A 25,302-nucleotide genomic window follows, 5' to 3' on the forward strand; every position below is an offset into this window, starting at 1 on the left:
CTTTTTTTTCTTTTTTCTTTTTTTTTTTTTTTTAGTAATAGTCATCCTGATGGATATGAATAGATCAGAGGTTTTTAACATTATACTGTGATGGACATTAGAGATTTCATTAATCTCCTTAATGGCTCCCAGAAGGTTGGCGAAGATTCCTTCTCTGACCTTTGTTTTACATATTGACCTTCAATATGCATTCTTAAGGAGAAAGGTGTTCATGGCTAAAATGTTTGAGAGTCCCACACTGAATGATCTCTGGGTTGCTTTCTCTCAAAACTGATGATCCTGATTAAACAATAAATGCTTTTGCCAGTCTCTTAAAGTAGTTGAGAAACTAGGTGTCTTAGTTTCCCTTCTGTGATAGAGAAGAAACCTGTACTGGAGAGCAGTGAGCTCGTGTGTCTGTGGCCATCTCTGACCTGATTCACACATGTGCCCCTCACAGCCAGGCGCAGACACAGGGTTGGCATGCCTCTGGCCTTACGTACAGCCTCTTTGGTGAAAGGTATAAGACACATTCACATGTTGGAGTGAATTAAGCTCACATCCATTGTGAAATCACAGGGCTGGGTACCGCTTAAAGAATATTGATCTTGCACTGGGCAACACATAGCAACTGCCCTCCATTTCCCCTTTTACCTAGCATCACAACCACCAGTACTAGAAAGCAGTTAATCTGCTCACCAAAATAACAGAGAGAGACTTTTGTAGCATTTTTGCCACTCGGGAATTGACTAAAGACTCTGGCTGTTAGCTCCTTTTTTTCTTACTATCCTTTTCAAACTAATAATGTGATTTCTCATAATTTTAAAGTAACTTGAAGCTTACACAAAGTTTGTCATAAAGGTTTCTAGCAACAAAACCAGTCATGACTTCTTGAGAACTTATTTCTAAAATAATTTACAAATTGAGGCTTATGAAAAAATAGCTCTGTCATTCAAGTGTTCATTTCATGAGTATGAAATATCTCCCTTGTGCTAGACATCTGGGCAGGTAAAAAGTAAGATGCGATTGCTGCTCTTGAGAAACCCACTGTCTAGTGGAAGAAGTACAGGTATGAACAACTAATTGTAATGTAGGCACAGACAGCCTACCTGTCATATCTGGGATTTGATCTGAAACAGATGAAAGTTTTAATAGTTTACATACCTTGCCTTAAAGTATGGTTTCTAAATACTTAAGATGTGATATGACATATAGTGTGTATATATATATCTTATGCTAAGGAAAAAGGGACATTAAAAAAGCTTATGTTAAAAAAAGATATATGTATACATTGTACTGCCTTTATGTTTATGAAATTTGTATTTACTGGAAATACTAGTTGGCCTGCAGATAGGAGTGTGCCTAACCACCCTATATTGGGATTTGTGGTAACGGCAGCTTGAGAATCTGAAGTGGATGATGCAACAGCACTTTTGAAAAGGTCTCTCCATGCTATCTTGATTTCATCATCTAAAGTTGGTATTGGCAAAGAGAAGTTAAGTGTTCAGATAAGATAACTGGATATCCCAGTTACCCTGATTTGATCATTACACATTTTAAGTAAGTATCAAAATGTCATATGTACCCCCAAAATATGTACAGCTATTACATATCAGTTTTTTAAAGAAAAAAAGGTTGGTATGGTTAGCTTTTCTATTTCAAGTGTATCATTCATCTTTCACTTCTGGGATTTCTCCTATGCTCTGGTTGGTTAATAACTTTTATTCTGAAATCAGTGAGATTCTTATGATATGAAATAGTCTATAACCAGTTAAGTTTGTATTTCTCTGTTCTGTTCACATCCTGGGGACTGGGCTGCCATTACATAACTGAGCACCCATTGGTGGTTCACACCAGCTGCACACCCAGTTATTTTCTTTCAGTATTCCTGTGCAAAAGATCTGCTATATCTGTAAATCACTAGAGGCACAAAGAAGAAGTGATTACCTCTACTAAGGGTTGGGAGAAGTTTCACTGAAGGAGATGTGGTGTCTATATTAGATTATGAAGAGTTGAAGTCCATGAATTAGCAATGAGGGAGCAGGACATGTCTGGCAGAGGAGACCACATGAGCAAGGGCACAGAGCCATGAGATAGCACAGAGGAGGGAGACGTGTGGTGTGGCTGGGGAAGACTACAAATCAGGTTACTACTGTCCTAAGCATTTGTTATTTAGCAGTTATTTATTGAACAGCTATCATGTTCAAGGCATGTGATAAGTACTAAGGGATACAAAGACCAAATCAATTTCAGCCATTAAGGGATTTTAAATCTAGGAAACAAAAAACCCCAAGCTATTGTGATGTGCCAGGCACCACTGCAGGTTTTTGACTTGTATTAACTGATTTAACCCTCCCAGCAACCCTATTGCCCCTGTTTTATAGATGAGGAGACAGCCTGCTGAGGTTAAGGAATGTTTTCCATCCCCCCACTTGGCACACAGGCTCTGGAGTCTGGCCCTTGCCTGTCTCGGTGCTGTTTCAGGCTATTGCCCTCAGACCCCCCATGTCTTCCAGGGTCAAGAAAGGTGTGTGCACAGGCAGCTTGAGCTCCCTGTCACGTGTAGACAGAATAATGTGCCTTCCCCAAAGGCAGTTATGAGAATCAGAGGGGATAATTTATGAGAAGTGCAAGCTCTCTGAGAGTAGGGGATTTTGTTATGTTCACCTTACAGGGTAGGTGTTGAGTCAATAGACTGTAGTCAGTGAAGGAATGAATGCAGTAGCATGCCTAGTGTGGTGCTCTAAGTGGTAGTTTTGGTCCATCCCTAGGGGAGCACAAGTCTTGGGCAAAGGATCAAAAGCACATACCTCTGAGAAGCCAAGTGTTTTTGTCTGTAACCTTTGATCATTCAACGGGAAGCGTTTTCTAACCTCTGCATTTTTTTACCCTACAAAGGCTTCCTTGCTGTCCAAGTTGTGGTATACTCCAGTGTATCTACCTGGCTTTCAAGAGAAACATAGCACTTCTTGTTCTGTTTGTAGCTTCAAACCAACATGTAACCAAAAGCTGTGAATGAATAATCACTTGAAGGACTCCAGATTTTATTCAGGAGGAATAACTGGAAACCATAATCATGAACTTCCATATCTGTCATAGGAAAAAGGTTGACCTCAGCAGCAATGAGGGATAATTCTTTCAAGAAAGGAATGAAGAAAGAAAGATAGAAAAGAGATTTTTAAGGTCAAAAAGAAGCAGCTGAAGAATGTGTGTATGACAGCCTTAGGAGTTACTACACTTCAAGACCTGGGTGTCTGCTAGAGGAAGGAACATGACCCTGCGGGGAAGATGTTTGAGTTTTACCTTAAGAAGATGAAACAAATATCTGTTAAGGGTTGGGAGAGCTGAGCTTGGAGGCTGAAAGCCCAGCTGGGAGGCTATTGTTAAAGAGGTAAGATGCCCCTAAACTAGTGTTCAGGGTGTTATGTGGTACTAAAAGGAATGTTAAACCAAGTGATAACACTGTATTCAGTTTAAATGTTTATTTGATACTGTAACTTACCATATACACCTTTCTTTCTTTCTTTCTTTCTTGTCTGTATTGGATATTCCTAATCAAGATACTTCTTTCTTAATATTTGATCTTATGGTTGCCAAAAAGATTAGATGAAGCCATTGTTTTTCAAACTAGGGTCTTTGGGGATCTAAAACTTACATTAAAAAAGTCTTAAAATTTGCCTCTTTTTGGATGATCCTAGAATTAATATAAATGTATTCTGGATGATTTGAATGTACTAGGCATAATGAGCTCTGAGATACCCATGCCCTTATGTGCATTTGTGTTCATATTATTTGTGCCAAGTGAAGCCACAGTGTCTCCTCCAAGGACATTTTGCCATGAGTTGAAGAAAGAAAAGTGGTGGGAGAATGGAGCAATTACAGGCACTTGATAATGTTGTTGTTAGGACTTTGAATGCTAAAGAATGGAGCCTCACAATGGTCAGTACGGTATTTATGTTGTAAATGTGTGTTGTCCAGATTCTTTCTTTGGAAGAATAATTAGTTATAGGCATAATGGTAACTGTGATGAATTTTTCTCTTCCAAATATCAAAAACAGTCATATGCTCATTTAATCCAGATTTTAATATCATAATTGTCTGTTTCAAAAGAACAAACTACGTAACTGTGAAGTGACACTTCATTAAAATTGACATTTGACCTTGGAGAACTGGTTAAATAAAATTAAATGAGATAGGATAGGCCTGGTGTCTGGCATTTGGAATGCACTCTCTATGGGAGCTGGTACTAGGGCTGGCAAACCTCAGTGGGCTCTGGTTTCAGTTGGTTGTGGAGTCTTTCAAGGAATTTCTTCTCTAGGAGATTCAGGATTTTCTCTCAGCATTGTGACCTGGGGAGAAGAAAGGAGGATCAAAGCTCAAAGGTGGTGGTTAGTCAGCCGGGAGCAGGCAGGTGACCATCAAGGATCTGTACAGGGGATGGAAGATGCAAGTGTGGCCAGACGTCAAGGCTAGAAGAGCACTATTGCAGAGAAAGGGGCTGGAACAAACATAATCAGGGAAGCAAGTGCAGGGCTTGACCTTCAAGAAAGGAATTAAGAAGCAAGCTTTATGTAGGAGTGATGGAGCAAGACCCTGATGTGGAGAGTCCCAGGCAGGAGGCCTAGTGGGGCTTGACCTTTCCTTGGGGAATGTGTGGGGGAGGAGTCTTCCCAATAGTATCTTCAGGATAGCGTCTGGAACTTTCAGAGAGCAACAGGAAGACTTTGGAACTCAATTGGTTTAGAGCTTCTCAGTGGTTTGAGGAGTAGATGGCAACCCAGGAGTGGCTGGTGTAGGCAGGGATAGGGATCAGGACCAACAGGTCATTTTAGGGCGGTGCTCAGCACCTGGGGGTGTTTTTAAAAGTAGGAATGACTAGGCACCACCCCAGGCTAGAGGAATTCAAATATCTGTAGGTGGGGCCTGGGTTTTGGGCTTTTACAATATTCCCAATTGTTTCTAATCTGTGCCAGATTGGAGCACAGATCTTAGAGCAGTGGTTCTGAAACCTTGGTGAGCATCAGAATCACTTGGAAGGCTTGCTAAACCGCAGCTCACTGGGCCCTACTCAGAGTTTGATGCATTGGGTCTGGAGTGGAGTCTGAGAATTTGCATTTCTAACAAGTCCCCGGGTGATTGTTGCTGCTGGTCCATGACCCACACTTTGAGAACCCCTGTCCTAAAACCACAAAAGGGTAAGGGTGTTCTGTGTTGCTTTTGAGTCTGTAATACTGACATGGAAACTGTCATTTGTCTGGGTAGGTGCTCTTGTTTATCGAGTAATTTTTGCTATTACTGTGACTTTGATTGAAGCTGAAGGATTCTTGTTGAGGGTGTGTATTAGTTTCACTTAGTAGCCCTGCGGCCTTAGACACGTTATTTAACCTCTCTAAGCATCAGTTTTCCTCATCTATAAAATGGATTAGGGTTGTTGGATTAATCAGAAATAGTTTTGGAAAATGCAGATTATGAACCTGGCACATAGTAGATGCTCAGTACGTGGCACCTCTTATTTTTGCTGCATTTGGCTTCTTTTCAAAAGCTTCTTTCTGAGGTTAGGTAGAGATTGACTTCTGTTGGCTGTCTCAGCTCTTAGAGATCTCATAGAAGAAATAAGACAAGTGCACTCATAATTCAGAAATAAATGATGTGGCCTTCAGGTGGCCTATGGCTGCTCACCCATGCTTAAGAGTGTCTTAGCCTTTCGAACCAGTCTGGGATAAAAGTTGTGCAGTTTTTATGGTCCAAATGAGAGAAAGGAATAGCCTATCTAATATCTTGAGTCCATCTCTGTGATGGCCCATTTAGACTAACGCACCAGCAGGAGATGAACGCCAACTCCATGTGGATAGATTAGTCAAAGAACATTGGACCTATAATCCTGTGTATATTTTATTAAGCGTCTAATATGTACCAGGCATCAGGTTTGTATGTTGTTCATGCATTGATTGCTCACTGTGGGTCATGGGTCGGGCACTGGGGTTTGTAAAGATGATTAAGACTTGAGGTTGCCCTTAGAAGTTACTGACCTTGTGTCTCTAGGGTATGACTGTAAGAAATGATGGCAAGGAACCTTGCACTTTTAGATTGGGTTGATCTCTGCACGTGGGTAAAATGAAAATGCTACTATAACTTGAAATCACTTGAAGTTATGCTATAGTGGTAGTTTATTGCAACACAATAAATTGTGACCTGCATCACAGAGATTTACCATAAAATGGAAAAATTTAAGGAGAATTAAAATTTCTCTTGTTTACCTGTATTTTCTCCTTTCAGACCTAACCATATGCACTTTACATTCAAGCAGGAGCGTCCTTTCTATCTATGTCTGTGAAATGTCTACACTATAAGATTTCTTTTGTGTTTTCCTGAAGCTTTGTGAGATAATCAAGGAAAGAAAAGCTAAAGTAAAAAGAATTTTTTTAAAAAAGTCTGCCAGGAATAACCATTTACAGCATACAATTGTTGCCTTCTCACTAGACCAGGTATGCAAGTGTAGGCATTTTGGAGAGTCCGAAATTATAGAAAATGCTCCAGCCTTTAAACTGAAGTAGGGAGAAAAATTGAGCTTTCCAACCATGATGGGAAGGGAGGTCAGAGGCACCTCGTTCTAACTCTCGTTTGGAGTTTAGGCACAACTGATCAGCATTAACGGTGAAATAGAGACCAAAAGACTGACAGAACAGACTCTTTGTAGAAACAGGACCTAAGGCCATGCCAGGCAAGCATTAAGTCATGCCCTGCAAACCATACTCTTGTTAAACAGATTTTTAAAATTAACCTACTATAATGTGGCTTACTTTCCAACTTCTTGTATACCATCATGTGACAGCAGACTCCCTTTTCTTAATTTGAGCATTCTTTTGTACTGACTTCAGGTCTTGAGACAAAGCTTAATTCTTTCAGCCAATTGCTAATCTGAAAATCTTTGAATCCACCTATGACTTGTAAGCTCCAGCTTAAAGATATCCCACCTGTTTAGGCTGAACCAATGTTTACTTTCTATGCATTGATTTCTGATGTTACCTACAATTCCTGTCTCCCTAAAATGGACAAAACTAAACCAAACCAACCCTGACTGCCCACCAGCCCACCTCCGGCACTCTCTCTCAGGACGTCTTGAGACTGTTCTCTGGACCATCGTCACTCACTGGCTCAGAATAAATCTCTTTAAAATATTTTACAGAGTTTGTTTTTTTCTGTTAACACAGGAGAGCTCATTAGAGTGTCCAGGTTTTTTGTTGGGATTGGTCATGTAACACCCCTACCTGGCAAGTTTGAAAATTCCATACTCAGAAAGAAAGCAGGTATGCATCATAAACTGCATTGTTTGCACACACAGTCTAGGCACAGCAAGGCATACTTATCAGGGAATGCTGAGAACCCTCCTGAAAGATCTAAGTTCCAGATGGCAACCAAGGGCCAACCTTGCTAACAGGCCTTTTTCTAAGGATAGCAGTTTCAGGCCTGCCATGTTAAGTCTTTTCTGCACAAAATTTGCTCTTGCTTTTTTACATTGAATTTATTGAATTGGAGGTTCAAATTTGCATCAGATGATTTGAATCATTGACTAGATGGGCCTTGGTCCATTGCCACTTAGAGGAAAACCTTGGGTTGGATTGATGAGGGTTTTGCTTTGGGGACGTTGTTTTACTCTGCTGCCTGCCTGCAGCCTGTGGAATGTTTCTGCTGATGGACTGGTTTCCTGCTTGCCTCTGTCCTTGTATCAAGATAACTCATCCCCCGTTGTTCCGGTTGCCCAGTCCTGGTTGTCAGACTTTTCGGTCCTGGGAGCGTTTTCATGCCTTGGTTCCCAGACGGTGCTGATGCAGCCTATGGGTCCACAGGCTCAGACATGAGCCCACCGTGTGCTGCATTCTCAGGGAGCCATGAGTGCAGTTGAAATAACCTTGCATTTAAAACCTGTCTTACCAAACTGTTCTTTGGAAATCTTGCCTTGGGATTTGAACGTCTTTGCCTTTAGGTTTTGCTCTTTTGTTTCTGTTTCTTTTACTCTTTGGTTTTCTGCTTTTGAGTTTTGGTTGCCTGGCTTCAAAAATCTTATATCACAACCATAGTTTGGGACTATTTCTGTCATCTCCTTGTTCTTCTCTGGGCAGGTTCATTCCAGATAACTTGCCCCTCTCCTGCACACTGTTGGTATCATCGAGGTTCCAAAACAATGGTTTGCAGGGGGCTTCTCGGATCCTGAGGGGCATCTCAGTTCTACTGTCCTCTTGCATCATTTATGATTGTATTAGGTCATGCCTGTCCTCTTGCTTCTGTCCTGAATTGATTGACATATACATGCCTGTAAGGTGATCAAGGTGACCCAATGGTTTGCTTTTAGCCACAATACCTATTCCATGATCCTTGCTGAAGCTATTGCCAGACAGTGATGAAATAGGGATTGATTTGTCACTCACTGGGACTGCGCTTAGCTGGCTGTGTGTGAGCTTGGGCAGCTTCACTAAACATACCCTGTACCCTAGGATTCCTCCCTCAGCCAGGGTGGCATGGTGAAGGCAGGGAATTGCCCATCCTAAATTAGCTGATCCCAAAGACTTCATTTTCATGGGAGTCTTGTCACCAAATAGCCCTTGGGGACAGGAGTCTTTTTGCCACCATTATTAGAGTTTGAAGTCTTACCTATTGCTGATTTAAGGGCTGCAGAAGAGAAGGGCCAAGAGGCCAAGCTGCACAAGGGGCTCCAGCTCCAAGGAGAAAAGGATGGTGGCTGGGGAGTGGGTGCTCTGGGAACAGGCTGCTGAGCACTTTGAAATATGGCTAGTGCCACTGAGGAACTGAATATTTAATTTTACTTAATTCCAATTAATTTAAATAGCCACATGGTAGCTAGTAGCCCCTGAATGGAACAGTTGCAGTGTTAGAATCAGTACAGAGAAGTATCTAGAGCGTGGCCTTCAGGACTTTGATTCAGATTCCGGCTCTGCTGTCTACCTATTGAGTAACCATAGGAACGCTTCTTAACCTTTGACAGTTGTTTTGAGAATTTGTTGTATTCAATATAAAGGGTTTAGAACAGTGCCTCGCAAGAAGTGTGCGTTTAGTTAATGTTGACTTCTTATATGTTCACTCAGTAGTTTGAATGGAATGATAGTAGAATTCATGTGGAATATGAAATGCCACTGCTTTTTGGGGTGGGGTGGGGTGTGTGTGTGTGTGTGTGTGTGTGTGTATGTGTATGTGTATGTGTGTGTTATGTTTTCTTTCTTTTAAAAAGAAACTGTTCTTTTGTTGCTCTAGGTTGCTGCAGCAACTGGTCACACAGTAGTGTTGGTAGACCAGACAGAGGACATTCTGGCAAAATCCAAAAAGGGAATTGAGGAAAGCCTTAGGAAAGTGGCAAAGAAGAAGTTTGCAGAAAACCCTAAGGTAATTTCTTATTATTGATGTCTTTAAGACAAGTCCTCTGACTGCTTTACATTTGCAGGGCAATGGGGGATTTCTGGCTTGCTTTCTTTTTCTTTTTTTTCAGTTTGTTCGTGTAAAACTCATTTTTCCATAACTTTAAACCAATATAATAACGTAATTATTAAACATTCAGGGAGTACTGATTACAAAACAGGAGAAGTAAATAACCATTTTGTTGGTTGGGATTTAAGGTTGAGAAGAAAGCTTGTACAGGTAGTGAACTCATTCTAGAAGAACACTGAGAATTTGGAATTGAAGAACACTTGTTTTGCTAAAAGGATGGAAGAAGAAACGGGAAGATAATTTTTATACTACAAGTTAAGAAGAGAATGATATAATAAATATGGTATTTATAGAAACTAAGAGTGAATAATTCTGCTTTCCAGGAGCAGAAGAGATAGAAGAATTTGAGGAACTCCGTAGAGGTTGGGAAAAAACAGCATGGTGGGATGAGGAGGAGTCAGTGACTGAGGGCCATGCTGCTTTTTCGGTGCACTTTCACGTAGGAGTTTGCATTTAATTAGAAATACAGCACAAATCACCCAAACAAATTTTAATTTACCTTTGTCATCTTGTTGAAGTTGCTTAAGATTGATTTCCTTGGGGCTTGGATAGAATTTCTCACTGTATGCAGACAGAGAAAAGTACGCATAGGGCATTTGTTGTTTCTCACTTCAGTTATCTAAGGTGATATATCTAGATGCTTTTAAAAAATTTTTTTATTATGGTAGAATATATATAACATAAAATTTGCCATTTTAAACTATACAATTCAGTAGCATTAATTACGCCTGCACATTCATACTTCATGTAAGTGGAATCATACAATATTTGTCCTGTGTCTGGCTTATTTCACTTAGCGTAAAGTTTTCAAGGTTCATCCATGTTGTAACATGTGTCACAACTTCATTCTTTTTTTTTTTTTTTTTTCTGAGGCAGAGTCTCACTCTGTCGCCAGGCTGGAGTGCAGTGGTACAATCTTGGCTCACTGTAGCCTCCAACTCCTGGGTTCAGGCAATTCTCCTGCTTCAGCCTCCCGAGTAGCTGGGATTACAGGCATGCACCACCATGCCCAGCTAATTTTTGTATTTTTAGTAGAGACGAGGTTTCACCATGTTGGCCAGGATGGTTTCAATCTCTTGACCTTGTGATCCACCCACCTGGGCCTCCCAAAGGGCTGGGATTACAGGTGTGAGCCAGCACACGCCAGCCAACTTCATTCCTGTTTATGGCTTAATATTCCACTGGATTATTATCATATTCCAATTTAATATTCCATTGGATTTATACCACTTTTTTTTTAACCCATTGTATTAGTCTGTTCTGACATTGCTAATAAAGACATGTCTGAGACTGGATAATTTATAAAGGGAAGAGGTTTAATTGACTGATAGTTCCACATGACTGGGAAGGCCTCACAATCATGGTGGAAGGTGAAGGAAGAACAAAATCATGTCTTATATGGCAGCAGGCAAGAGAGAGAGCATGTGCAGGGGAACTGTCCTTTATAAATCACCCCCCCACGGAGCCTGTCCCATGACATGTGGGGATTATTACAATTCAGGGTGAGATCTGGGTGGGGACACAGAACCAAACCATATCACCCATTTATCTGTTAATGGAATTGGGTTGTTTTTACCTTTTGGCTATTTTGTATAATGCTGCAGTGAACATTGGTATACTATTGGTTTGGAGTCTCTGTTTTCAATTCTTTGGGTTATATACCTATAAATAGAATTGCTGGGTTGTATGGTAATCCTATATTTAGCTCTCTGAGGAACCACCAAATTGTTTTCTGTAGTGACTGTACTATTTTACATTCCCATTCCCACCAGCAGTGTACGAAGGTTCCAGTTTCCCCGCATCCTGGCCAACACTTGCTATTTTCCATGTTTGTTTTGTTTTGTTTCTTACTGTAGTCATCTTGGGTGTGAAGTAGTATCTCATTGTGGTTTTTTTTTTTTTTTTTTTTTTTCGGAAATGTGGTCTTGCTCTGCTGCCCAGGCTGGAGAGCAGTGGTGTGATCATAGTTCACTGTAGCCTTGAATTCCTAGGCTCAAGCCATTCTCTCACCTGTCCCTTATATTCTTTTTTTTTGAGACGGAGCCTCGCTCTGTAGCCCAGGCTGGAGTGCAGTTGCACAATCTCGGCTCACTGCAAGCTCCGCCTCCCAGGTTCACGCCATTCTCCTGCCTCACCCTTTTGAGTAACTGGGACTACAGGTGCCCGCTACCACGCCCGGCTAATTTTTTGTATTTTTAGTGGAGACAGGGTTTCACCATGTTATCCAGAATGGTCTGGATCTCCTCCCGAGTAGCTAGGACTATCGATGTGAGCCACCACACCCAGCTAATTAGAAAAAAAATTTTTTTTTACAGATGGGGTTGTACTGTGTTGCCCAGGCTGCTCTCAAACTCCTGGCCTCAAGTGATCCTCCCACCTTGGCCTCTCAAAGTGCTAGGATTACAAGCATAAGCCACCGAGTCCTGCAATCATTGTGGTTTTGATATGCATTTTTTTTTTCCCAAAGTCTAGTGGCCTTTAAAAGCCAGAGAGGTGACGGTGGAGATAATTTTACCTTCTCTTGGATGAAATTCAAAGAATAAATATCACAGGCAGATTAATGTTAGAAATGCTTGTTGTTTGGTGCTGTAAAGAAATAGCACTTGAACATAAATTTAATTTCCTCAGCAAGGCCACTTTTACTTTTTGCAGAAAGGGTACACTTGCCAGCAGTTTTGCCACAAGAGTACACCGAACAAAGGAGACAGGGTCATTTATCACATGACATGTCCACTTTACTGCTGTGTCAGGTTTCTGTTGGCTGGAACAGAACTTCACATTCAAATGTATTTGTCTTGATTGGCTAGCAACTTAGAACTTTTAAAAAGAGGCAAAGGCAGAGAAGAACAAAGCAAGGAGGAAGTAACTTGTGAAATGCTGAGAAAGGTAAAAACACCTCTAAATAAGGAAGAGGAAGAGGCTGTGACCTAATGCCCACTTGGACCAGTATAAGCATGCCAGGGCAAATGTTTAGGCTAAATTGTGGGAGCTAAGAACATAAAGTACATTGATTTCTTTATTACAGCTAGCAGATATTTAAGAATGTTAGCACAGATCTTAGACTAAATTTTGCTTCTAAGAAAAGTTACTATTTATTCTTAGACGGGAAGGACAGTCTTTTTGAAGAGGAACCTCTACTTTACTTTTTACATTAAGATCTTCTTCACCTGTCCCTTATATTCGTTTTTTTTGAGACGGAGCCTCACTCTGTAGCCCAGGCTGGAGTGCAGTTGCACAATCTCGGCTCACTGCAAGCTCTGCCTCCCAGGTTCACGCCATTCTCCTGCCTCACCCTTTCGAGTAACTGGGACTACAGGTGCCTGCTACCACACCTGGTTAATTTTTTGTATTTTTAGTAGAGACGGGGTTTCACCATGTTATCCAGGATGGTCTGGATCTCCTGACCTCGTGATCCGCCCGCCTCGGCCTCCCAAGGTGCTGGGATTACAGGAGTGAGCCACCGCGCCTGGCCCACCTGTCCCTGATATTCTTAATCGTAGTGGGACCCCACACAGGGGATGTGTTATGAGGAGGGTCCAGACAGATGAGATTATAAGAGCCTTGGCCTGAGGATTGGAGTCTAGGACAGAGTGAGCTTGACCCAGATAGCCTGCATTTTCCCCTTGTTTACAAACTTTCAGCTAATTATCTCCTCGGGCTGAGTTTTTGAGCGACACCCTAAAGATAAAAGGATAGCCCCTGTACTCAAGTTGCTCAGCTCTGGCTAGCTACTCCTCAGAAGTCTATACTCCTGAGATTTCTCTCCTCTGCCAGGGACACCACTGAGGAGGGAGGTGTCAGTTTCACTTTGCCTAGTTGACATACTATGTTTATCTAGCTCTATACTGACCACCAGTATAATAGCTACTCACAAGTGGCTACTGAGTGCTTGAAATGTGGCTAGTCTAGATGGAGATGTGCTCTCAGTGTAAAATATACACTAGATTTTAAAGCTGTAATAGGGGAAAAAACATAAAACATCTCAATGTTTTTAAATATTGATTACCTGTTGAAATGATGGCATCTTAGATATATTGGGTTAAATAACATTAATTTTACCTGTGAATGTCTTTTCCCTTTTTTTTTTTTTTTTTTTTTTGAGACGAAGTCTCGCTCTGTCGCCCAGGCTGGAGTGCAGTGGCGCAATCTCAGCTCACTGCAAGCTCCGCCTCCCGGGTTCACGCCATTCTCTTGCCTCAGCCTCCCAAGTAGCTAGGCAGGTAGATCTCAGCTGTTCTACAGAAATATTCTACTAGCCACCTTAAAAAAAGGGAAAAGAGGCCGGGCGCGGAGGCTCATGCCTGTAATGCCAGCACTTTGGGAGGCCGAGGCGGGCGGATGGAGACCAACCTGGCTAACATGGTGAAACCCCGTCGCTACTAAAAATACAAAAAAATTAGCTGACCTTGTGATCTGCCTGCGCCCGGCCTCTTTTCCCTTTTTTTAATGTGGCTAGTAAAGTATTTCTGTAGAACAGCTGAGATCTAGCTGCTTATTCTATGATGATTTTGGATGCCTTTGCTGATTATGACTATTTTGATGCCCTGGGGACAAATTACACCATGAAATAAAATGGCGGCTTATAGAGGCACCATCTCCGATTCTGTCCTTATTGAGGTCTATGGAAACCTGGAGTCACAGGAGGAAAATGAGGAAACAATGAAAACTGCGAGCTCTTTGGCAGCGGAGGCTGTGTCTAGCTTGTTTCGGAAACAACGGTTTCAGGCACACGACTGGCAATAATTATTTGATAAATGCTAAGTCGGCTTTGTTACCCTGGCTCTTGCCCTTGCTCTAATAGGAGCTACTCTCTGCTTTTATTAGAGATGGATAGTCAGCACCACCTCAAGACTAGTGGATGGTGCGGAGCTGTGGAAGGATAAATTACAGGCTTCGTGGACACTTTGAGAACAGATAGGGTGGGCCAGTACAGGTGCTCTGAACACCCAGTTTACTAACGGGAGCAGAGCTAAGAACTTGATTTCCAGTGAGCCCGGTGAATGTTCTCTTCTTCCTCCCACTACATTAGGCTGGCGGTGAATTTGTGGAGAAGACCTTGAGCAGCATAGCGACCAGCACGGATGCAGCCTCTGTTGTCCACAGCACAGACTTGGTGGTGGAAGCCATCGTGGAGAATCTGAAGGTGAAAAACGAGCTCTTCAAAAGGCTGGACAAGTTTGCTGCTGAGTATGTAACCTCTGGACAATTTTTTTTTTTTACTTTGTTTTTCATTTTTATTTTTTGTTTTTATAGATTTGTGGGTACAAGTGCAGTTTTGTTCCATGCATATGTTATGTAATGGTGAAGTCTGGGCTTTTAGTATACTCATCACCCACATAGTGAATACTGTAGCAAATAGGTAATTTTTCAGCCCTCACCACCCTTCTACCTTTTGGAGTCTCCAGTGTCTGTTATTTCCCTCTGTATGTCCATGGGTACCTGTTACGTAGCTATCACTTATATGTGAGAACATGTGGTATTTGACTGAGTTGTTTCACTTAAGATAATGGCCTTCATTCCTGTTCATGTTGCTTCAAAAAACATGATTTTATTCTTTTTTATAGTTGAGTAGTATTCCATGGTGTATATATGCCCTATTTTCTTTAATCAGCCATGGATGGACACTTAGGTTGATTTCATGTCTTTGCTGTTGTGAATAGTGCTGCAGTAAACATATGAGTGTAGGGATCTTTTTGATAGAATAAGTTATTTTCCTTTGCATATATACACAATAGTGGGGCTGCTGGATCGCATGGTAGTTCTATGTTTAGTTTTTGAGAAATCTCCATACTGTTTTCCTTAAAGGTTGTACTAATTTACATTGCCTTAGCAGCATGCATGGGTTCCCTTTTCTCCAGATCCTCACCAACATCTGTTGTTTTTGACTTTTTAATAAAAGCCATTCTGACTGGTATCAGGTGCTAAACTCATTGTGGTTTTAATTTCCATTTCTCTGTTGATTAGTGATACTGAGCATTTTTTCATATGTTTATTGACCACTTGTGTGTCTTTTTTTGAAAAATATCTGTTTATGACCCCTGGACATTCTTGACAGGGGTTGAGGGGTCCCTCCCTGGGCCTTGAACTTTCCTCGTTGTTTATTGTCTTCTCCCAGGAAGGGATCCTCTAACCAAGTTCATCCACCTCCCTCTCTCCTACCCCTCAGCTATTTCAAGAAGAGCCAGTATGGTTTCCTTTGTTCTTCATCCTCCCGCTCCCAGTTTGCTTCCGAGGCTTGGGCTGCCCTGATCTGATCCTTGTCCTACATGAGGGTAGAATTACCCATGGTAACCTGGAGGGGTCCATCCAGGGACAGGCCTATATGTTTCTTGAAGTGTGTGGGTCTTGAGTACTCCTATGCTGGAGAATGGAAGAGGCTTAGGTCCTCAAAACACGAAACTGCTCTTATGTTCCTTGGTTCATTTCCCACTGGCATCTAGAGGCTGCAGAGACATCTGACAGCAGACAGTTAAGGACATGTAAGGTACTCCTGTACTCTATTCTCGGGCGTAGGAGTACCCTACGTGTCCTTAACTGTCTGCCAAGGACTCTCAGAGCAGTTCTGTGTTTCCTCCTTTTTTGGATGGAGCAAACAGAGTGGTGTAATTGAAGGGATTGCCTGTAGGCAGAGAGGACTTTCCTGTTTTGAGCTTTATCTGGGTTCCATCGAAGTACTCTTGGGAGCGTTAAAGGAGCATTGACTTCTTAGCTGTCTGGCTTCCTGGGTGGAATTCTTCCTGGCAGAATGTACCTCGGGATCCATAGCCTTCGAGTGTGTGGCACTTGACCCACTGATCAGTGCTCTTCTAGTGATTTGCTTGACTATACTTCATGCTTCTTGGTTGGAATTGAATGGCAGAATAAGATTATATGACAAAAACAATTCTCAGGGCACTTCCAGTGGGCAGTGGCTAAAGAGAGACACTTGCCTACCGGCTCGCCAGATTGTCAACCTTCAGAGATGGGTGGCCTTGTGGTCAGAGAGGCCCTGCCCCTGACAAAGAGACTTGCCTTTCTGTCATCTGTACATCACTGCCAGTCAGTGTCCTTGTGCGTTTCACACTGGCATCTAGAGGCTGCAGAGACATCTGACAAAAACAGAAGAACTTGTGGTACCAGGGCTGGCTCCCAGGCCAACAGGGAGCCCTTTAGAATAATAAACACCCATCCCAAAAAAGGGAGTTTTGTCAAGCAGTTTGATCTTTATTGAAAAGATTGGTCATTCTTGGTGACAGTGAAAGGCCTGACTGCCCTCCGTTGTCTGTGTCTGCTACAGAAGGATCATTGGGGAAAGTCATGGGCCTGGTGCTGACTCCCCACCACCTCCGACCTTGGAAAGGTCCTCAGTTTCATCATCTGTAATGTGAGTCGAAGGGTTTGGGGTAAATAATTTCCTAGACCTTTCTGACTCTAACTCTCCAACACTAGCTTCCCTCATGGGTAAAATAGGAGCAGCAGCACTGGTACCTGTTGTATAGAGTTGTTTAGGAAATTCCTTTAATTTAGCTCACATTTCCTGAGTGCCTGTGTGTATCAGGCACTACACTAGGCTCTTTCACCTGAAGTGATGCAAAACAGATATGACATGTGAAAGGAAGACATGACCCATAGTCACACCGAAGATGTGGCTTTGCTTCTGACCTTCTCCAGATTTCTTGGCACTGTTTGTTTTTGTTTTAGATCACCGCCATTACTGAATGCTTGCTACGTTTTTTAAACAGCTGTATTGAGAGGTACTTTATTGGCAAGTTTTACAGTTCCGTCCTATAATGGGAGAAGAAAATACAGTCAAGTGATACATTTCCCGTTGGAAGCCCTGATGAAACAGTTGCATCCTGGAGAGGAACATGACTTCTCTAGCAGCAGCCTAAGACACACTAATGAAAAGTATGACCAGGCCCACAGGCAGCCTGAGCGAAGTCCTGACTTTACCATTTAGACAAAGTACAGACTGTTGGATCCTTTGCCGTCCCCACCACCCCTCCTGTCTTCTTGATGCTAGGGTCTGGGGGCATTGCTAATCATCATTGTGCTTGTGTTGTCGATTTTCTTTTAGAACATTTAAGAGAAAAGGAGTTTTTTTGGTACCTGAGTGTCAGAATGGGAAAAACAAAAGATGGTTCAAGACAGGTGTGTCCAGGAAAATATAAGATACTTTATTTTTTATTATTATTATTTTTTTGAAACTGAATCTCGCTCTGTCACCCAGGCTGGAGTGGAGTGACGTGATCTCAGCTCACTGAAACCTCTGCCCCCCGGGTTCAAGCGATTCTCCTGCCTCAGTCTCCCTAGTAGCTGGGATTACAGGCATGCACTACCATGCCCAGCTAATTTTTGTATTTTTAGTAGAGATGGGGTTTTGCCATGTTGGCCAGGCTCATCTTGAACTCCTGACTTAAAGTGATCCACCCGCCTCAGCCTCCCAAAGTGCTGGAATTACAAGTGTGAGCCACCGTGTCCAGCCCAGAGTACACTTTTTCTGTAGACGAAAAGACAGTCCTGTGTTTAATATGTAAACACAATGTCTTGAGAGAAGACAGTGTGAGACCTTTAGAAACAGAGTCAGCCTGACCCTCTTGGGAGAGGCAGAAACAGAGGTCTGCTGATCATTTCCTCCTTCTGATAAAATGTGCCGGAGTGCCTTGGACTGGTGAGACCTGGAACTGGGCTCTGATGTCACTTTGTTTTACCTAATGTGCCCGAGTTTCCCATTTTTGCAGGTGAATGGCCCTTCAAACGTTCTATGAAAAGGGGTATTACGATTGTAATACTAATCTTTAAAATAACCCTTTCTTTTCTTAAGGGGAGTATGGAGCCACAGCTGGCTCAGCCTTGGGCCCAGGCTGTCTCTGCTCTGCTGTTGTGGTTCCAGGTGCTTGTGGTGCAGGTTGTGTGGTTGAAGAGTGCTTGTGTTGGCCACACACATTGTTATTGGAAGAAGATCTTTATTTCATTACCTTCTGTAATGGGGAATAGTTTTTTTTTTTTTCCCCAATGACCAAAGCAAGAAACTTTGAAAACTGAAATATTAAGACCTTAAAAAATGTCATTTTTTTTTTTAAAAAAAGGAAAGCCTGGCCTTTAAATGGCCTACTTTGGAAGCTGTTGGAGAAGGCAGATGTGCTCCTACCTGGAAAGAGAAGTCTCTCCACTGCCTACCCACACTGGCCTCACCTTTTACCTCTCTTCCCTCCTTTCCAAATAACTGGTTTCTTCCCCCTTCTCTTCCTCCTCTCCTCCCACCGGACTTAAGCAGATTATAGTATTGCCTTTTAGGTAAACAGGAACCCCCAAGTCTGGTCAGTAAGGGATCCTTGCCTTTCCTGCCGTGTCACAGGCCATCTTGGTTGGCATCAGCACCAGACCGGTTTGTATGTTTTTATCCACAAGGTGGCGCTGCAGGAAAGCCTGGAAGTTGGCCTTTTTAAAGCTTTTCCTCTCATGCCTTTGGCACCCCACTTTACTGTGACCTTAAAAAACTAAATTTGGTTTAAGTCAGTATGGATTTTTTTAAATTAATAAGTTAGTGTTTTATATATGCATATGCCTATATCCTCTTTTCCCCAGATCTACCTGTGTAACCTTACAATTTTTTTGAACCATGTTGGTTTCCTTGTTTTAATTTTTGTTTCCATCCAATGGAAAAATAAAGCTTTTCACTTGAGGGAAAGTATCTTAATTCATGTTTATTATCAGATGTTTCTGATTGAGGATTTATGTGTTCATTTAGACTTTCGTCTTTTAGGTCTCTTTCTTTCGTTATTCTTTGATCACTGAGAGTTTCATTTGTGACTGGAATTGGTTAAATAGCTTGATTAATTAGCCACCTCCTGTTATCTCACATACCTTGGAAGTTAACTAATACAAGTAGGTAGGGGAAATTTTGTTCCGGAAAATCAAGGAAGGATTGGTGAAAGTTAAATATCCCTTTGGAACAGGAAATTCCAATTTTATTTACCTTCAAATTTCAAAATGTAAAAACTGAAGCATCACTTGATTTCAGCCTCTTGTATGAAGATGTGTCTTTTCCCTGATTCCTCCAATGGATCAGGACAACAGATGGGGCAGTAACTAGTCACCTTGCGCATTGCACCCAAGAGTCATGCTATTTCGAAAGATGAGATTCACTCTGATACGCCACCATATTTTCTCTTCACAGACATACAATCTTTGCCAGCAACACTTCCTCCTTGCAGATTACAAGCATAGCCAATGCCACCACCAGACAAGACCGATTCGCTGGCCTCCATTTCTTCAACCCAGTGCCCCTGATGAAACTTGTGGAGGTCAGTGGGTATCAGCTTGTGTGTGTCTGCCCGCTCTGCCAGCTCTCTCAGTCCTGCTTTTCTGTGTTACATCAGCCCTGCCACCAGTTGCCTAGGATGGGTTTTAACCTGAGGGTAGAAGGTTGTCCCTGAGGCTCATATCTAGGAAGGCCCCTATGCTTTGTTTCTTCGCAGCCCTGTGTTTTGCTTAGTGATGTCCAGAAGGGCTGTTAACTTTGTGGAATGTCATTTACTTATTTGTGCCAGAGCTGATGGTCAGTGCTGAGAGGCATCAGAATGGGAAGGCAGCACTAGAAACCACAGGCTTGATGGGACCACGGAGAGGGCAGCTACACATGTTCATATTGTCTTGTCGAGGTCAGCTTGCCCATGCTGTAAATGCAGTTCTCATTAGATCTGTTCTACTAGCTTGTCCACAGTTCCTGGGGTTAATTCTGACCCCATGTAACGGTGCCTTAGCGTTGTCCCCAGATGACGTACGTCTCCTGTGTGTTGTGATCAGAGCTATTAAAACCAGCTCCCACTGGGTGCGGTGGCTCATGCCTGTAATCCCAGAATTTTGGACGTGGAAGTAAGTGGATTGCTTGAGACCCAGGGATTCAAGGACAGCCTCGCAACATGGCAAGACCCCATCTCTACAAAAAATAAAAAATCAGCCAGGTGTTTTGGTACACGCATGTAGTCTCAGGTACTTGGAAGGCTGAAGTGGGAGGATTGATTGAGCTGGGAGGTTGAGGCTGCAGTGAGCTGTGGTTGCACCACTGCACTCCAGCCTGGATGACATAGCAAGATCCTATATCAAATAAAAAAACCCTACAAGTAAAAATATAAAACCAGATTCTGATAGCCTTGAGCCTCCTGACCACAAACCTGGAAGGTGGAGGCAGGAGGCAGGGAGGGTTTCCCCAGCATCCTGTTTGGAATGCTTGGAGACTCCAATATGTTGGAGTTGGAGTCACAGTAGGCAATTTGCACCTGAAATGGGGCAACTTGCCTTTTACAGGGCCCTAATTACAGGGTCTGAGAAGCAGCCACTATTAAAGTATCATTTGTTCTGAGGTTGAGGAGTTATTGCCGTGCGAAGTGTGGGGGACGCTTATGCTGCCATGCGGGTGATGTAGGGCCAGGTAAACCTCCAGAGACTGACTGTGGCCTCTCTGGGATTGTGTATCATCTGTTTTCTTCCTTATTGCCTTTTCCAACTCCTTTTCCTTCCTTTATCCTCCTCATTCCCCCGCCACTAAGCATAAGCATTTTTAATAAGTCATAACAATGGCCATTTTTTTAGTTTTCTCTCAAGTGTCAACTTCAGCTATCTTGCAGTAGGACTTCTCTGTCTTGCTAACATTGTTTCTCAGCTTCTTCCTATTTTCTCCTATCCCCCAAGTCTGATTTTTTGAGGAAGTTGAAGAATGAGGGGAGGGGTTTGGGGAACAGAAGAAATAGTGTTCATCCTCATGCAGATAAGAGCACAGAAGTGGCATGCATTTCCAACATTTCAGTACTTAGGGACTAATTTCTTTAGTTATTATATTGTATATATAAGTGTTTTAGGGATAGACACATTCTGTAGATTTACTTTAATAATGTTTTCAACTGCATTTATCTGGTAATGTATGCTTTTGTCTTTGGAAGTGTAGTGTGTTGGCTGTTAATAGCTGATGTGTAGCAAATGCTGCTATTTTCTAGAAAGTATTTTGTAAAAGTATTCTTCTCTATTCAGCTTTTATTGTTTAACTTTAACTCTTCCTTGTGTTGCTGGTGGTGTACACCAAAATGACTTGTATAATAAGCTGAGTGGCTCCTTTACTTAGGACTGGGCTCATTTAAATGTATATGTATGTATTTTTTTTTCAGACTCTGTTGTAACTATGAGCAGCATATCTGGACAAATTACTGTTTGTTGAATGAATGAATGAGTGACTAAACATGCGTCTCTCCTGTTTAAAAAAAAACAAACCTTCACTATTGTTAACTCCTTTAAACCAAAAACTTATTTTGAAAACTCCATAGTCAGCAACATTTGTCCCAGCTCAGTCTGTGGTTTTGATGCAGACTTTTTAGACCTCCTTTCAAACAGCTGTGGGATTCTGTTTGATTTGTGGTACCCACAGCGTAGCTTCTGGTCTTTCTCGTCCTCCTCATCTCCATCTTCAGTGTGTCTTTTTCTGTTTCCATCCATTCACTTCTCTTGGTGTCACGACATGACACCATAGCCCAGGCTGTGATCACATGAAACAGGAGTGAGAACTCTTCTTCATTTATGTAGCACCTTTCATCCCTGCACAGACACTAGCTCATTAGTTCGCCAAGTCAGACGGCCCTCTTGCACAGTGAAGACATGCCCCAAAGGGTCAAAGTAGACTCTTTGACTCTGATTGAAGTTCTTTACTGGCCTTTACGTTTTACGTATATATATATATAAAAACTTCATCTGGTTCTTTCCATTTACCAAAATATAATTCCCGACACATGAGTTCTGTAAATGCTTACTGAGGGCTGACTGTGTGAGGCATTGTGCTTGATGCTGTCTCCTACAGAAGCCAGTAGGACAGCCCTTGTGTCCTTGCCTGCACCTCACAGAGGTCAGGAGGGCTGCTGGAGCAGGTAGCAGGCCCCGCTTGCTGTAATAAAAGCCTTCCCCAGCAGGATGAATATGTTCTAAAGCCAAGGGGCCGCTGGCCTCTAGAGCATCTGTGTGGCAGAGGGTGGAGTCGTGGGAGGAATACTCAGGTAGGAATCCAGGAGACCTGTCACTTTGGCAAATTACTTCACTTTCCTGGGGCTCCTCATCGTCTATAATAGAAGGTCAGGTCCCATACAGAGGACTTTAAGGGCAACCATCATATACTTCCAGACTTCAAATAAATAACAGAAGTCATCATTTATTGAGCATTTGTGCTTAGGCTTTGTGCTTTACTCCCAATCTAACTTCATTCTCCTTAAGGTGAACAGAGAGATTTCAGTGTCATTTCAGTTTCAAGAAACATACTCAGGGACACACAGCCAGTAAGTGGTGCAACTGAACCCAGGCTTGTCTCAACAACAAAGCCTGTAAAAGTGTCCTATGCACACACATACACACACACACGTACACACACACACTTGTATTTTAAGCCTTGATTTTGTACATTCTACAGTACTCTGTTGTCTTTTTTTTTTTTTTTTTTTTTGAGACAGTGTCTTGCTCTGTCACCCAGACTGGAGTGCAGTGGCATGAGCTCGGCTACTGCAACCTCCATCTCCCGGGTTCAAGCTATTCTCCTGCCTCAGCCTCCCAAGTAGTTGGGACTACAGACGCCCGCCACCACGCCCTACTAATTTTTGTATTTTTAGTAGAGACGGTGTTTCATCATGTTGGCCAGGATGGTCTTGATTTCTTGACTTCGTGATCTGCCCGCTTCAGCCTCCCAAAGTGCTGGGATTATAGGCATAAGCCAACACACCCGGCCTCTGTTGTCTTAAAATAGTCATTTTGGGAAATACATTGTTTCTGGCTTGAGATTCCTACTTCTATGCTGAAACTCAAACTATTTTTGTTGCCTATATGGAACCTTTTGATCAATCATTCCTTGAACCATTGTACTGAAGTTGCTTGCTGACTCTGGTCATAATTCTCTGCTTTGCATTTCCAGGTCATTAAAACACCAATGACCAGCCAGAAGACATTTGAATCTTTGGTAGACTTTAGCAAAGCCCTGGGAAAGCATCCTGTTGCTTGCAAGGTAAGAGTATGGGTAGCTTGGGAAGGAGGTGGTTCTTTTCTTCTTGGACCCTGACTTCTTCCTGGTAGAATTCTTCTCATAGAATTATGTGAGAGGGAGCATTGTATACTGCAAGCTTGTCCACGTGCTGTAATGAGCAGTCCGCGCCTCCTGTTCTAGTTTGCAGACAGGGAAACTGGACTCCTAAGCCATGCCTAAGGCCATCAGGTGGATAGTCTGAGACCTGAATGGAGCTGAGGACTCCAGCTGAGTAGAAGACACAGTACTGCTCTCTAGGTCCTGGCTTTTGTCTCCTAATGAATGGCTGCATTTTCATAAATGGTTTTGGTTGCCCTATCAGCTTTAACTTCTACTGGGCCGCTGGGAGTCCGAACCCTGTGTGTCAGGTACAGCCTGGTAAATACATACATCCCTCACAGAAAATGAGGGCTTTACTTTTGCAAAAAATACTACAGATGGTGAAATAAATGATAAGACAGTAAGTGACCAACCTGCCAAAGTAGCAGTAAGGAACCTGTTTCTCACCGGAAAGTTGCATTATGTTTTTGTTGTTTGTTGTTTTGTTTTTCAAGAAGCAGCATGGTTTAGTGAAAAGCCTGCTTGACTTCCATCTTTTTTTCCCCTTTCTTAAGCTACCCAGTTATTGTATATAAAATAATCCCAGTTGCTGAAATGATAACCTACCTGAAGGTAATTATTTTGATTACCTTAAGCTTCTCCATTTGCTTTAGTTCTTCTTTAGTTCCCCCAAAACTCAGGGACTATACTTATGCATGACTTGGCAGCTTTTGTTAAGGGGTAGTTTTGTCACAAAATGCTACACCATTACAAAGATTTACATATAAGTCATCTACTTTTTTTTTTTAAACCATAATCCTTTATATCATTATAGTTCTCATAGCAAATGTTTGCTTTCTAAAATATTCTCGAGTTTGAACTCACAGTACTGTACTAACTCATGAAAAATCATGTTGTTCATGAATCATCTGAAGAAGCCATCTGTTGAGGTGGACTCCAGCAGCCGAAGAAAGCAGGCTTGTGTGTTCTGCTCTTCCCTGTCCATAGGTAAAGTGTTGTTAGGGAGTCTCATGTTTTAATGCCCATTTTTTGTTTGTTTAGTTCCGTAGTCTTAAGTCATCTAGATTTCTAAAATCATGTTAATAATTGGATGTTATGATTATACTTTCTTACCCAGTTATGCTTTGTTAGTGGAAGAAAGTAGTAATAGTATTGAAAAGAACATCTGTGCAAGACAAAAAGATATGGAAACAGAAGTATAGGGAAAAGCTAATGATTATCTTCAGCAGCATAATCATTAATTTACAAAGTAATGATTCAGTCTTCCATCAGAGTGGCCATGGCAGCTGCAGAGATGGGAACTCTTTATTCTCATTAAGTTGTTCTCGTTAGGTCATTCCAGAACTCTTTCTGTGTGGTATTCTAAGGGCTTTCAGAGGGTCTTTCTGGGTCAGTTATTGAAGCTCTTGATGAGGCATCTGGACAGCATATGGCAACCACATGGGACAAGGGTCAGCAAATTTCTGTAAAGGACCAGATAGTGAATATTTTCAGCCATACAGTCTCTGTTGCAAGTACTTAGTTCTATTGTTGTAGCATGAAAACAGCCATAGACAGTATATGCAGTATGAGTATGGCTGTGCTCCAGTAAAACTTGACTTACAAAAACAGACTGTGGGTTGGATTTGGCCTACAGTATTGTACTTTACCAATACCTGACATAGAAGAGGGACATTAATATGCCTGGAATGTGCCTCCCTAGTGAGATTTCATGAGGGGAGGGTGGTATAAAGGTT

At 42.2% G+C, this 25,302-nt stretch overlaps 1 protein-coding gene across 1 annotated transcript in view; it reads left to right on the forward strand.

The window, feature by feature from the left end:
- Nucleotides 1-25,302, forward strand: part of HADH (hydroxyacyl-CoA dehydrogenase) — a 45,695-nt gene that overhangs the window by 10,478 nt on the left and 9,915 nt on the right. Inside the window, 4 exon segments of the mRNA XM_011989811.1 lie at nucleotides 9,247-9,375; nucleotides 14,507-14,664; nucleotides 19,637-19,763; nucleotides 23,399-23,488. Coding sequence (XP_011845201.1) covers nucleotides 9,247-9,375; nucleotides 14,507-14,664; nucleotides 19,637-19,763; nucleotides 23,399-23,488 — 504 coding nt within the window.

This window comes from Mandrillus leucophaeus, unplaced genomic scaffold (genome assembly GCF_000951045.1).
Source record: "Mandrillus leucophaeus isolate KB7577 unplaced genomic scaffold, Mleu.le_1.0 Scaffold364, whole genome shotgun sequence".
NCBI lineage: Eukaryota > Metazoa > Chordata > Mammalia > Primates > Cercopithecidae > Mandrillus > Mandrillus leucophaeus.